The 14,962-nt window shown below is 41.1% G+C and overlaps 1 protein-coding gene across 1 annotated transcript in view; it reads right to left on the minus strand.

The window, feature by feature from the left end:
* Nucleotides 1-357: 357 nt before the first annotated feature.
* The window catches only part of LOC128743770 (uncharacterized), a 35,758-nt gene continuing 21,153 nt past the window's right edge, over nt 358-14,962 (minus strand). Inside the window, exons 4-8 of the mRNA XM_053840432.1 lie at nt 2,138-2,323; nt 1,538-2,071; nt 1,210-1,473; nt 702-908; nt 358-613 (exon numbers count right to left, since the gene is read on the minus strand). Coding sequence (XP_053696407.1) covers nt 358-613; nt 702-908; nt 1,210-1,473; nt 1,538-2,071; nt 2,138-2,323 — 1,447 coding nt within the window. The remainder of the gene's footprint in view (nt 614-701; nt 909-1,209; nt 1,474-1,537; nt 2,072-2,137; nt 2,324-14,962) is intronic.

Genomic DNA, 14,962 nt, shown 5'->3' on the forward strand with positions numbered 1-14,962 from the left:
ATTAATAAGCGTTCTAGCAACCTCTCCGGTTGAACTGACACGCAACTGGGGAAAGCATGTTTCCACACATTTAACATTTAGTTCCTTTCTTTTCCTCCCGCGCTGCTGTTGTGAGAAAACTCATTCTATTTTTCGCAATTTACTCAACTCCCCGTGTCACCAGTTCATGTTTTTCACGTCACACGTCAGGGTTTTACCCGATGCTTATTCTCTACTAAACCGTGCCCACGTCCGTCGTGCGTTCTCCTCTTTCACTCACGCTCGATCGCTCGCTCGCTCAACTTGTAGTATTTATGTATTTTCTGTTTTACCTCATATCAACCATCCATCGCACAAACCCACCGCGTTAACGTTAACCTACTTTTGGTTTTCCTTAAGCTTTCTAATAAACTCCTGCTGATATTCGCACTTCAGCTTAATGTCCGGCGGACAAATCGACAGCCGGAACTCGAGCGAATCGCTCTCGCTCAGATATCCTTCCTCCCGTAGCCGCTCGTGGTGGATGTACTGCGGCCAGCCCCAGATTTTCTTCAATTTGAACACATTAACACCTTCCATCTTGATGTTGGCCGTCGGGTTCTGGTGCAGCAGCTCCACGCGGTACTCGAACCGGCTGGAAGGGGAGGACGGAACAGCGGAAACGATCAACATAAGATCAACTCTCGGTTTGTTTTTTTTTTGTTTTTGTTTTATTGCCTTACCTGCCGGAAACGCCTTCGAACAGAATTAAGTAGACACTCAGGTGATTTGCTCTGCCTTCATTGTGCCCGTTGGCGTAGATCAGCAGACGCCAGGTGAAACCCAGATCGTCACAAAGCGGGTCCGAATAGACGAAACCATCCTTCTGCTGGAGCTCGGAAAAGTTCCTCATCGTGTAGGTGATGGTGTTGAACTCCGGGATCAGTTCGCTGGGAAGGGAATTGAATGATAGCGTTAAGTTTTGCACTAAGTGCTGTCCAGCTGAAGCAAATAAATCTGTTTTTTTACACCAAGTTTAAACCCAGGCTTTTTAGGGTGACAATCGCAGTAGGCCGGCGAAAAGAAAATAATTTACGATGTGGTGTCAAAATAAACAGTTTGCAAAACAATAAATTTTAGTTAATTTACGTGTTAAATGGTTACCTTTGTAACCTACAGTTTTCACATTTCCGCGTGGGTAAATTCTAATCGTCCGTTAATTATATCTTTCACCTGTTCAACACCACTTACCGTTTCAGCAGCTCGTTTTCCCGTTTGACGTCCAACCGCACCAGCTGCTGATACTCGCACTTGGCCTTGTAGTTCGGTGGCCGCAGCGAAAAACGAAAATACAGCGCATCGTGTTCCTCGTTGACGAACCCGTTCGCACAGATCATGTCCAGCCGGGCGAAGCGGGCCCAGCCGAAGCGTTCCTGAATCTCGAACGTCTCCGTACCCTCCATCTTAACCGTCTTCGTCTCATCGTTGTGCAACAGTTCGACGCAGTAATCATAGCTGAAAATCAGAAAACCTTTCGTTAGTAGTGCCATCATCAAATCCGGGCCACAGTCGGTTTTACCTTCCCGGAATCCCCTCAAGCAAACGTAAGTACACGCTCAACCACTCATCCCGTGCATCCTTGTCCCCGTTAGCAAACACTATCAACCGCCAACAGCACCCCAAATCATCGTAACTGTTATCCGAGCAAATGTCCTCATTGGTTTGTCTCAATCCGGAAAAATTTCTCATCACAAAGATGTTCGAATTATACTCCGGATAGGCTATGCTCTGCAGGGCGCCATTTTCTTCGCGCAGGTTTCGAATTCGCGTCAGATGCTGGCTCAGCTGGCTGTTGAATTGAAACAGTATCTTCTCCTCCTTAAGCGTTTGATATTCCTCCTGATACTGACAACGCAGCGCCAACGTTGCCGGTCTGATCGATAGCCGAATGTAGATGGAACCATCCTCGTTCAGATAGCCTTCCTCCAGGACCCGTTTGACCCGAATGAACTTCTGATAACCTCGGATTTCACCAACGCGAAAGTGATCCTCCGATTGAAACTTAACCTGCCGATGTGGGTCCTCATGCAATAGTTCTACCGTATATTGGTACCTAGTTTTGTCAGTGGGAAAAAGACGTTCAATGCCTTGAATTGAGCGACCCAAATGAATCGTTTACCTTCCTGCGATACCGTCACACAGTTCCACATAGGTGCTCAGATAGCGGTAGCTGGTGTTGTTGCCCTTGGGGTACACATTCAAGCGCCACCGAGATCCCACCGTGTCCGTGTACTGCTTGGAGAGAACGATGGACGTCGTCGGGTCACGTATGTTGCAGATCGTGATCACGTTGCTGTCGTATTCACTGCAAGCATAAGACGAGATACTTTTAATTTATTGTGATTGGACATTTCCTTTCCAATAAGTTTTTCCACAGTTGAAATTGTGAAGGTCAATGCAGTGGCCCTTTGCAGAACTTAAAATTCTTGATGATTTCATAATAAATTTTATAACACAAATTAGAATTATTGTTGGTGACTCTTAACGTATAATAAATTCAAAGCCTATTAAAACAGCTATCAATCTTGTCTAACTAAAATGAACTCAAACTGTCCGCCTCTGTTTCACGTCTGTAAACCTATCAGTCTTTCGGAGTCAGACCAAACGGGGTAACAATTCAACAATTTCAACAATGTTCAATGTAACACAAAAAAATGCCGTGCCTTATGCTTTTGTAGTGATACAGTAGGTCGGCTTAACTTTATCACATCATCGATCATTAAAATTTTCCAAAATCCCAATCCCCTAGGACCGGTTTAGCCGAGAAGAGAAGGTGATCTAGTTCGACAAACTAAATCGTGGCTTACAGACTACCCTTTTTTAATATTGAAATGCAAATAACTTTTCTATTGATGGCTGTCAAGTTTGGACGGTAAAGCAAATTGTTGATTGATGTTGGATTCTTTTTGTTTACCCGAACTGGCGCAGCGAGGTTAAAACTGCGATGATTGTCGTGACTATGAGAGTGATAATTTATGACTACCAGTGCAAAAGTATAGAGTTTTGACCATTGGCGGAACTAGCGCTCATTCCTAGGGGGGGCTATAGCCCTCGGAATTTTTTTCAACTATTTTATTTCGTCGGCATATTAAAATTTAATGCACATTAATGCCTGGAATCTTATAACAGTCATGCAAATAAACTTTACTCTGAAGTTTTTCGTACCTATTGTTATCTAACTATTGGTTTTTCAAAAATTAAAAAACTTAGTCAATTTTTCTAGGGGGGGCTAAATCTTTTCTAGGGAGGGCTTAGCCCCCCCTAGCCCCCCCCTAGTTCCGCCAATGGTTTTGACCGTTTATAACTCGTTGTGTTCTATTCATTTCTCCCAAAAATTAACTAATTAATAAGGCACCATTGCTACGCCTAAATAATATGTTTCGTTACAGTTTGAATTACATAGTTTTAGGTATTTCCAGCTGAATACAGAACTTTTACGATCAACAACCGTCCTTTTGTTTTTTTGTTTTTTGTTTTTGGTTAGCATATTTTCGACGTAAATTTAATTACGAAAATGTCTAGTCCATTTCATGGACAATTATGTAGGTTGGCACCACTGAATATCCAAGCTCGTTACCTTGGTTACGTATCAACAAACGACTGTCGTGGATTCGCAATTGCAATCGAAACAATCGGAAATTTCTCCTATATCAAGTCAAGTGAACACAATGGTTATAATATCTTTCTAAATAATTATTCGGGTGGTAAGCCAAAGTTTTATGTGCATCAAGTAAACTTTCGCGGCAAGTGCTTCAATGAGTGCCAGGGTCGGAAAAACCTTGAAGGGTTGGCGAACGGCTGGATAATGAGCAAAACAGACCCCATAGTTGTCCTTAGCCTTTTATCCAGTAACTCTTATCCCTGCCTCCTCGTGATATCAGCCGGAATAGGAGAAACCTTAATGAAGATCGGAATACCAACCCCGGAGGAAGCTAAGGTCGTATTCTGACGGGGAAGAGGCACTGTGTTGTCTGGGCAGCGTGACCCTAAGTAACCTAACTCTGTCCAACACACTACGAATAATCAAGGAAAGTCGATTCGGAAGATTCGGCATGGACAAAGGTAACGAAATAATGACATGGAATGGAAACTTGATACCTGGAACAGCAGATCGTTAAAATTCGTGGGTGGCAACAGGGTGTTGCTTGATTAGTTAGAACCCCGAATCTAAAATGACATCCAAGTCTTTGATATGCCGGACACGTTCAATTATAGTGCCTCCGAGCTCATAACGAAACAGGATCGGATCTTTCTTTCGGGAAAATGTGGTTGCTGAGCTCTGGGTTTACCATCATACAGTTTACATCGTGCCGAGGGGCGAAGGCCTAAAATTGATTTTGAAGAATGTGGCAGTCATTAGTCGAACGGGTCGAATTGCATACGGGAGTCTTGGGAACTTGATGACCCAATTAACGTCGTTGGAATAAAGCAGAAAAATTAGAGGACCTAGATGGCTTCCTTGAGGTACCGCTGACGAGGCTAGATAGCTTTCGGATCGAAGATCTCCAACGTCAACTACCAATTGTCGATCAGTGAAATATGAGTGAACCCATTGCAAAAGGTTATCGCAAGTTTATGTAGTTTTGTAATTGTGATGGCATGGTTTATCTCGTCAAAGACTGCCGATAAGTTGGTGTATAAAACATCTGTTTGAGCGCGTTGGACCATGCTTTCCGTTAAGTAAAATGATGTTAGAAACAGCGGATTAGTTATGGTAGAGCGCTGGAAAATGAAGCCATGTTGAACACACTTCCTTTCCTCGTTTACTTCCTTTTTTGTAGACAGGGAACATATGGGAAAATCTCTAACACGATGGGAAAGTTCCACTGGATATGGACATTTGAAATAAACGGAGCAACGGTGTTACACGGTGCTCCAAATAGCGTTATTATCACAAAAAATTCTCCATAAAATCCGAGTATACCAGTCGATTTGTATTACTTTCCACCATCTTCAGCCAAAATTTAAAAAAAATCGTAGGCACAGTTTTGGAGAAACGGCCATTTAATGTCAAAAAGGCATAAATCTCGTAGAAAAAGACAAAATACATATACAATTGTGCTTATTTTATCACAAAATGATTTGAAATAATCATACTGCTGTCATTATCATAAAAAGAACATAATTTAATCAAATCCCGCCAAGCACCAAATGGGACAAAAGTGCAATTCAATTAGTGTATTAGCAAGTGCACTAATTTCATAAATTCAAACTTCGAACTTTTGCCTCGCGGTCAACGCACTTTTTCCGTGCTAATTTGGCAAAAGTGCGATTCGGCACTTGATCAGAAAAATGATGAATTTTAATACTATTGCTCCAGATGATTTATAGCTGAATGTGAAGATGTTGAGTTGGTACATCAATATTAAATATAGTTTACTGTTGTGCTTCATTTCATGAAAATTGAAGACAACGTCAAACGTCGCACTTATGCCCCATCTTACTCTAATGGATAATCACGAAGAAAATCGTAGGAAAGTTTTACGATAACTAAAAATGTCCACTAGCGTGGCAAAAGTTCGTTTGAATCCAATTCATAATTAGCAACGCATTATTTACTTGTCCATGAGGGGTCAGTCCCGGTGTAGTGGTTAGCATTCACGCTTCTCACGCCGAGGACCTGGGTTAAAATCCCAACCCCGCAGAAGTCACAAGTGACCCAAGCTGGTTAAAGTGACAAAAAAACTTGTCCATGAATCACACTTTTGCCCTACAAGACGTTTTAAGGGGTTTGATCAAATTATGGAAATAAAAATATATTTTGAGAATTTCTCTCACTGCATTTTTAAAAAAGGTGTTTGAGTGATGCGAAACGCTGCTGCAATGTTTCATCAAGCAATAGCCTTCATATTAACAGGAGCCGTATTTGCCATATAACGAAATATTACATCAAAACCGCTCCAAAGTAACATTTACACTTAATTCAGCAATTATGCTTCATAAACAACACATGTTTACGAGATAAATTCAAGCTATCTCAGTATTCGTATTGTCAAATTACGCGCAATCTGCACTGATAAACCATTGAATCACACTTTTGCCCCTCTTTAGTCTACACATATTCACAAATATGCAGTTAATTAAAGCAAAATTCATTAATATTCGAGAAAAAATTGGAAAACTCCCTTTAATACTACAATATTTTATGTCTAAAGCTTACTACTCACTAAAGAAGGCTACAAGTCCTAGCCAAAATGGCTTGTAGCCTTCTTTAGTGAATGGCAAGCGACTTTACATAATATTTTATTATTATTATTCAAAACTCATGAAGTCATTCATATTTCCGTTATATTGCATGCAGCATATCTCAAAAATATTGAAATACTTCTTCCGATATTTGGTACTCTTGTGCGCACTAAACAAGCGTATTTGTATAGCTATTGCGTCAATTTTCTTATGATTTATGCTCTTTTCATTTTAAAAGGGCATATCTCCAAAACCGTGCCTACGATTTTTTTTAAATTTCACCCAAATATAGTGGTAAGTGCTACAAATCGGATGGTGTACTCAGATTTCATGGAGAATTTTTTTTGATAATAACGCTATTTGGAGCACCGTGGTGTTAGCAAACAGGCATGTGCCTCTTCAGAAATCCAGAGGGACCTCCATCGGGTCCGGGATTCAAGGCCGACTTAATCACGGCTATACTCTTCGAAATCATCTCGACATTGATATCAATGGCACCCAGCGTTTGAACATACACTCAAATCCCCCACTATGGGGGATGTGAAAAATCGGTTGTAAAAAAAGAGGACGTTAATTCAAATTTTGGACGTAAAACGAGAGAATGTTAATTCAAATGTTGGACGTGAAACAGTGTTCGTTAATTCGAATTTTGGACGTAAAAAGAAGAGATGTTATTTCGAATTTTCTAAAACCACCTAATGATTTTTGACGACGACGTTAATTCTAATTTTGGATGTAAAACGAAAGGACGTTAATTCAAATTCCGGACGTAAAACGGGAGGGCGTTAATTCAAATTATGGACGTAAAACGAGAGGACGTTAATGCAAATTTTGGACGTAAAAAAAGGTGACGTAAAACGATACCACGTAAATGGAATGGACGTTAAAAGAGATTCTAGTGTATATTGGGACATATATTAGCTGCTAGGGAAACACGATCGACACTCAATACCTGATTGGTGAAAACACTTGCAATCTTTTTGGAAAAGTAGTGAGATATTCCAATGATGACGGGAGCCCGGTCTCTTTGTGTTAGGGGAACAAGGGGTAAGAAGGCCCGGCGGAGTAAGAGGGATCACATCGATTTCGTCAAGAAATCCTTAAATTTTCTACAAATGCCCCAGTATGTTTTGTTTATTAGCCTATTTAAACACTTTCAAGACAACCTGTGGCACTCGGCCGTATCCAACGTCAAAACTAGGATCAAAACAAACTTTTCATTCGCAGTGTCTTCGCGCGATATAATTTCAGCAACAACAAATTTAAGGTTTTTCAGCAAAAAAAGCTATGTATTTTGTCGTTTCTCTTACCACTGACTTTAATTGGGCAATTCTTGTTCTGTATATGGCGGAAAAGGTGGCGGAAAATATAACACAGTACGGGTTGAGAGATAAAACCAAAATAATGTAAATTGTTAACTAGGGGTAAGACGGGCCATTTTTCACGGGGTAAAAGGGCCATATGTCATAGTGCTCATAATTGCCTAAAGTTCTTCTGTTTAGTGTTTTAATAGATTTTCAAAATATTGAATGAAAAAACTAACTTTTTTCCTGTTGAATTTGACTAACTTTTTTATTATTCTGGCAGATACACATTTCGTTTACGACTTGCAGGCTTCATCAGTGTCTTTTTCGAACTAGAGTACACCTGTAATAAAAATTATTCCTGAATCTGAGATCATCCTGTCTAACACACAGCCTCCCACGTCAAAAGAAACCAACAAGTGCCATTCGAATAACACAATGAATGTAAATTTGGATCTAACGGTATCAAAAATCGATGATTCCAATTCACTTTACGGCTCATTTAATGTGTTGCCTTCTTTGCCTTCACCTAAAGTGAAGCGTATTCAAAGAGTCAAAGTCCTGCTGACAAATCAACAAAATAACGCCAAGAAAAGAGTAAATAAAAACCAGTGAAGTAAAATAACGTCTACTCTTATTTTCAAACTTGAACTAGTAGTAAAATTCCTTCTTTTAGTAGGTCTCTAAATTAAACTATACCCTCTTAAAGCATGTACCTAAAAACCCCTTAAGAACTTGTTTTTACTTAGTTAATAATGTTGAAATTGTGTTTACAACTCAGAGAAACCTTCAAATCTGCCACCATCCGCCTTACTCCGCCATAGTCCATCTTACCCCTTTGGTGGTCCTTCTTACCCCGCCTGGTTGTGAACGAGTAATTTTTAGACGTTTCGAAAATTGACGAAAAATCACGGAAAAATAGACTAATTAATTCTTTTTATAATTTTTAATAGTAGATAAATGAATGCTTTTCCACGTGTGGAACAAGAAAAGGTGAATTTTCATACACATTTTATGCTATCAATTTATTCGCTTAGGGGGGCCGTCTTACCCCGTCTTCCCCTACTCGTTTACGTAGTTCCAGAAAAACTTCGGATGAATCGTCAGTCTTCATTGAATGCTGCGTTGATACCCAGAAAGGTGACGGCGACTGACTCGCCTGCACAAACTATTTGGCCTCGCATAATGGAGTTTTAGCAAAAGCGTGTGACACTTCGTGAACTCTTTTAATGCTGCTCTTTTGTACGACTTCGGCCTGCGTAGCTCATTCGTATGTCAAGAGAGATGAGAAGTGTTGCGGGAATTTCTTTTCGGTACGTGTCGATCGATAGCATATCTCAAAACATGGGTGAATGTTCGCGCAGCAGCTTCAACGTTGTCAGGATCAGGTCATCACTGAACACCCAATCATTGATGCTTTGTTGATCAGCAGCAAGAAACTCATCAAAATCCCGAAGGAGATTATCTTCAATACAGATGATCAGAGCGGGATGATGTGGAGCCCTCTTCATTAACGGATAATGAGCCACTGAGAATGACTGATCTGTGAACTCACGAAGCAGAGATCCAAGGAACGGTTGTTCTCGTTGACGATATGATTAACTTGATGGAGCATTGCAGCACTATAGTTGATAAACAGATTCATTGCGCCAGCATGGACTGTAGAGTTTTCAAAATCATGGTAGAGAAAACCGCTATGAACGGATTTTCATGAAATACCTGATCATGAATACAGATTGAAGTTCCAACCCTCATAACTGAGTAAATTGACTGACAGTGAGCGTCAATTAGATCCTTGTCGCGAACACGATCAGGTGCGATGTATATGGTACACATAAATGTAAGCCATCGTTCATCTTTATGACCGTGATGGGTCTTGCTTCCAACCCACGACGGACAGCTAACAGGACACTACCGCCGATTCATTTGCGACTATTGCTAGGGTTCTGTCCACAACGGAAGACTTCATAATCAGGTCTCAAAAATCATCCGTTTTACATCACATGATGACAGTGACATCATAGCCGCGATCCGATACAACCAATCGATAATCTTTAGTATTGGAATGCATTCCGCCGACATTTTGATAGAAGACTAGATTGTGAGGAACGTGCTGTTCATGGTAAAGATACTGATACCTGGTTAAAGACTGCGACTTTCCTCAGTAAATACGGATGCATCAGGATTAAGTTTTCACAATCCATCAAAGGCTTCAAAAATTGTCCAAAATACAACATACCCACGCATCATGTTGTATCATTTTGTGGATTTTAAGGTAGCATACGATACGGTCGAACGCCAACAGCAGATAATGTACCACGTACCAGGGTGTGTTTCCGAATAAACTGACGCCCCTTCGAATCGTGCCGTGGGTTGCGGCAAGAGCATGGATTATCCTGTCAGCATTCTGTTTAACACCGTTACTGAAAAATGATTCGGCAAGCGGGCATCGAAACACGACGCACGATCTTCAGCAACGCCTATGTTTCGCGGACGAATTTAATGCTATTACTAGAAACCTTGCGATGGCGGAGGCAATCTACTACGGACTAAAAACGGAATCTAGAACAACTGGTCTTAAAACTAATGTGTTGGAAACCAAATGTATGAGATTAAGAGGCTCCAGAGAAAACAACGTTTACCTCCAATGATTGACACTGATGGATCATGAACTGTTAGGACTCCTTGGAGATTTTCCTATCCAATTACTGAACAAATCCAATTACTGACCGGCCTCGAAGGTTGTAAAATCAAAGCTCCTGAAATAGTATCTAGTTTAGCAAACAAACGGCCTGTAGCTGCGGACTGCTTTCGTAGCTTCTGTAACACTGACTGGAAAATGTATCAAAAGAGTGCCATCGGAAGATATTGTTGTCATTTGATCCGACTTAACAAGCAGTCACTATTTAAATTCAACTAAATTGTGGTACAATGACAATGGCATTACTGTGGTTTCCAAGGAATGAGATCCTCGGCCAGTATCCCAGACCAGAGCTAAGACTGGTTTTAAAATACCGGTCGATTACGAAGGGCAAACTGAAAAAGAAGGGTAGAACTGTAAGCGATGAGAAGAAGTTCGAGCAAAACTGGGATTTGCCTACCGAACTATTTGTAACAAAAAGTGGGGAAGCGGCTGATGCAAAGGATCGCGGACTGTGTTCGATAATGTTCGTGCAATAAACAATGGTCAAAGGTAAATCTGAAATAATGATCTTACAACCAGCATAAAACCGAGTAACAGACAGACGTTCGACTTCGTTGTCATCGTCGGTATTGAGCCGGGGTGGCTTGTGCTGTTTCAAGCAGTCGTCTATTTAACTTGTGCCACTCGGCCAATTTTCCAGACGTCTCCGTAGTCATAAATCACTTTCGATATGGTCGAGTCTCTCTGTACCTAGTGCCGATAGGGTTCCTAAATAGTGCTGCCTACCCTACCGACAATCGCCAGATATTCGATAGGAATCATGTAGCTCATGATTCATACGCTTCTGACACTCTCCACTTGCAGGTTGTACTCCACCAAATATCGTCTGCTGCACCTTCCTTAAGTAACAATTTGAGTTTTATTGCACCCTTATTGCGGTTTTCATGACCAATTTTTATCACAAGAACCATCATAAGTGTGCAATAAAACCATCATTATTGCTTGGGAGCACGGCAAGGACCCGTATGTCCTCCGTGAGCAGCGTCACAAGTGCATAAAGAATGACCGGTCTAACAAGGGTTTTATACATTATCAGTTTCGTACGGCGGCCATAGGCTTCTTGATCGCAACGTTTTGCGAAAGACAAAGTAGGCCCGATTCTCCGTTTGAATGTGCCGTTGAATCTCATTACTAGTGTTGTTGTCCGCGGTCACCAGCGATCCCAAATACACGAACTCATCTTCCACTTCTAGTTCGTCGCCGTCAACGGTTACCATTAATGGGAGGTGCGCGCTTGTCTCCATCGAGTTTCTTTCTTTCATGTATTTTGTCTTCAACATATTTATGTTTAGCCTAATCCTCCTAGACTCCGTATTTTATCTGACGGCCGTCGCAAAGTTCTTGGTACTAAAAATCGTGCCTCGTTTCGATGCCAGCTCGTCGGATTACTCCTCAAGAGCGATGTTGAATAGCAGGCTAGATAAGCCGTCACCTTGTTTTAACTCGAGAGTGATCTAACGATAGCCCTGTTTGTTCGAAAACCAGTGTTCGTGTATTATCTGTCATAGCTGGTTCCGATCTACTGTATCATAAGCTGCTTTGAAGTCAATAAAGATGTGATAAGTGGGCACGTTGTACTCCCGACATATCTGCAAGATCTGTCGGATGGTAAAAATTTGGTCCATAGTGCGTGCGTACGAGCTTCCATGAAGCCCGTCTGATCATTCCCTACGAAACCTTGTACTTTTGGTGACAGCCGGCTTAATAAATTTTACTTTTTGGAGCATTTTTAGGCGGCGTTTACTAGCGTTATGCCGCGTTAGTTGCCGCCAGCGTTTCTGGGCCATGTCTATACAGCTCTGCTGGTAGGCAGCTCTTACCGCGATTTTTTTATCTTTAGCAGCTCGATTTCTCGTATAAATGTACAAACGGTACATTTAAAAATAAAACAAAAATTTTACTCTAATAAAATTTTAGACTTCACATTGCATTACCCATATAAACCCTAGGTGCCTTTTTTAAATGCAAATGATTTTCCCAATTAAAATGCGAATATTTCCGCATGGATTGAAATAAAACGAAACTAACACTCTCGTGGCTGTTCATATTGATATTCCTTAGAATATTATTTTGATTTTTATATTTGTGATCAGCTCGTAAATAAGAAAGATTTTCTCGCTATCCCCTTACCTACTTTATCCCAAATTGTCATCGACCTGCTCAATCCAATTTGTAAAAATTTATACCACCGAACTGAGTACAATCGCATACGTAACCGCCTCTAACAAGAGGGACGCCGATTGCGGTCCTCGAGCAGTATAGTTAAAACAGTTTTAAAATGTCAGTCACGATCACAGCTGATGCGGCTCAGCTGCCAGCATCCCCCGCGGCCATTCTGCCCTCATGCACGAACCGTGCGTCAAGAAGCCGTTCCGCTAGATCCAAAACTGTTTCAAATTCCGCATCCAACCGCCGCCGACGCCGTCGCCGTCGCCAACGACGACGACAACACATGGGTCGAACAAGTGGTTAACCTGAAATTTGTAGTATTTAAATTAGATTCAATTATGCCTTAATTGAATCGCTCTCTAAACAATGTTTATTTTAGCACGACCACTATTGACTGACGGCCAAGACGAGCACTGGCATGCCATATGTAAATAATACGGGGCAATGCATGACAAGGACTACGAATTCGTTAGCGTTGTACTTTGTCTCACGCTGATCGCAAAAAAAAAAATCTATTATACCACTCTCTAAACAAGCAGCAATAATTAGCATCCATTAAATTAATATGTTACAGCCGTAACCAATGCATCATCTCCGTTGGTATCTACTTCTTCTGCTTCAGAACTTGAATCCTGTCATGCAGCATGTTCTTTCTATCATGACCAAGATCGCGTTATTTTTTTAAGTTCTCACATGCGTCCTGGCGCGTCGAACCGAAACAAAACGGATCCGAAAAATCAAGATCGTAACGGGGAGCTATTTTTACACCCGAACCCGGTCCCCGATTGAGAATGCAAACGATCAAAAGTACCTACACCTAGCTTACCTACGCCGCGCCGGACCGATTAACCGAGAGGCCAATTAAAATTTTTATGATTGATCTTCACACATTAGCCGGGATGACGGTTTCGCGCGCGCAAAAATGATTCAACGCTACGAAGAAGGTGCATGCATAAGTTTCACGCTACTCTCGTGGGCCCGTGGGTAAGGGGAAGGTAAACACACGCCACGGTACGGCACGTAATGATGATGCTGGCAAGGGCTTACTATTCAGCTAAGCTTCTCGTTACATATACGTAGCCCTTTTGCGAGTGCGGCATTCGGTTTCCGTATAGCTTTTGAAGCCCCTATTATTGAAGTGCTACTGCTTTTTCGAGTAGGTAATCTTACGTTTCAAGTGCACATTTGGAAATCGCGCACGATGCAGCGGCTTCTGGTACGGTAGGTCGGATCAGTATAGTACTGCCGCACGGGGGATGGTTCGAGTTCGGTCATCAATGGGGACTTGTACCGCGAGAGACTGGTGTTCCAATTAGGTAATATGTACCTTTATGGAGAAGGCAAATGAAGGTCATTCTATTCGTTTTTATAAACGTATGGAATGTATCATAATAATTTTACCCTACTAAGAGGGCACAGAAAAGTTTTAGGTAAACAGTGATTGACTGACAATGAGAAAAAAATATTTTCGAGAGTCTTGATAGGATCTACAAATGGTTTTTAAATAGGAAAAACTAGAAATATAATTTACTATTCAAACAAAATAAATAACTTTTAAAAATAAGTTGGAAATAGGTAAAACATGGTTGAAACTACTCAGAATGACCTTAAAGAGTACGAATTTGGACTCTTAATAGTTTTTCAACCCGATTGGTAGGTACGTTCCAATTGGTAGGATGAAACCAAAAGAACGTTATTTGTCACAGTGAATAATATAATTATTAGTATTAGGTAACCGGAATCGATTGGTCTTAGCAGACCTACCTCATCTAATTATTTCTAGATGCGTATTTCAATCAAGACGTTCGATCTCCCTCAGTGCCAATACTAAGTCTACAGTCTCTTTATTGGTACTGAGGAAGATCGCACATCGTTATCAAAATACAGAATTTGATGGAATAGTGAAATTGAACGGTAATATTGACATTCCTTTTCTTTTATGATATTTTCTTTAAATTTTCCACTCGAAATCTAAATTTGTATGGTTTATGAGCATTTGTAATAGTTTTTACTAAGCTAAGTGAAATTAAAAAACCCGAATTAATCCACCTAGCGGCGAAACCTGGCCTCTTTCTACTAGATAATTTGTTTATTTATTTCTTAGTATCTGAATATGTATCTATAATTCAGTTAGCCATATTTTTACCTTTGTTATAATATATAACAAAGGTTTAGAAATTGGTCGAAAAACACGAAGTTGATCCGAGGGCCGAGTCACATATACCAATCGATAGAGCTCGACGAACTGAGCAATCTGTGTGTGTGTGTGTGTGTGTGTGTGTGTGTGTGTGTGTGTGTGTGTGTGTGTGTGTGTGTGTGTGTGTGTGTGTGTGTGTGTGTGTGTGTGTGTGTGTGTGTGTGTGTGTGTGTGTGTGTGTGTGTGTGTGTGTGTGTGTGTGTGTGTGTGTGTGTGTGTGTGTGTGTGTGTGTGTGTGTGTGTGTGTGTGTGTGTGTGTGTGTGTGTGTGTGTGTGTGTGTGTGTGTGTGTGTGTGTGTGTGTGTGTGTGTGTGTGTGTGTGTGTGTGTGTGTGTGTGTGTGTGTGTGTGTGTGTAGCTCATTGTCTATCGCCTGTTTCTCGGA

This window comes from Sabethes cyaneus, chromosome 3, assembly GCF_943734655.1.
Source record: "Sabethes cyaneus chromosome 3, idSabCyanKW18_F2, whole genome shotgun sequence".
NCBI lineage: Eukaryota > Metazoa > Arthropoda > Insecta > Diptera > Culicidae > Sabethes > Sabethes cyaneus.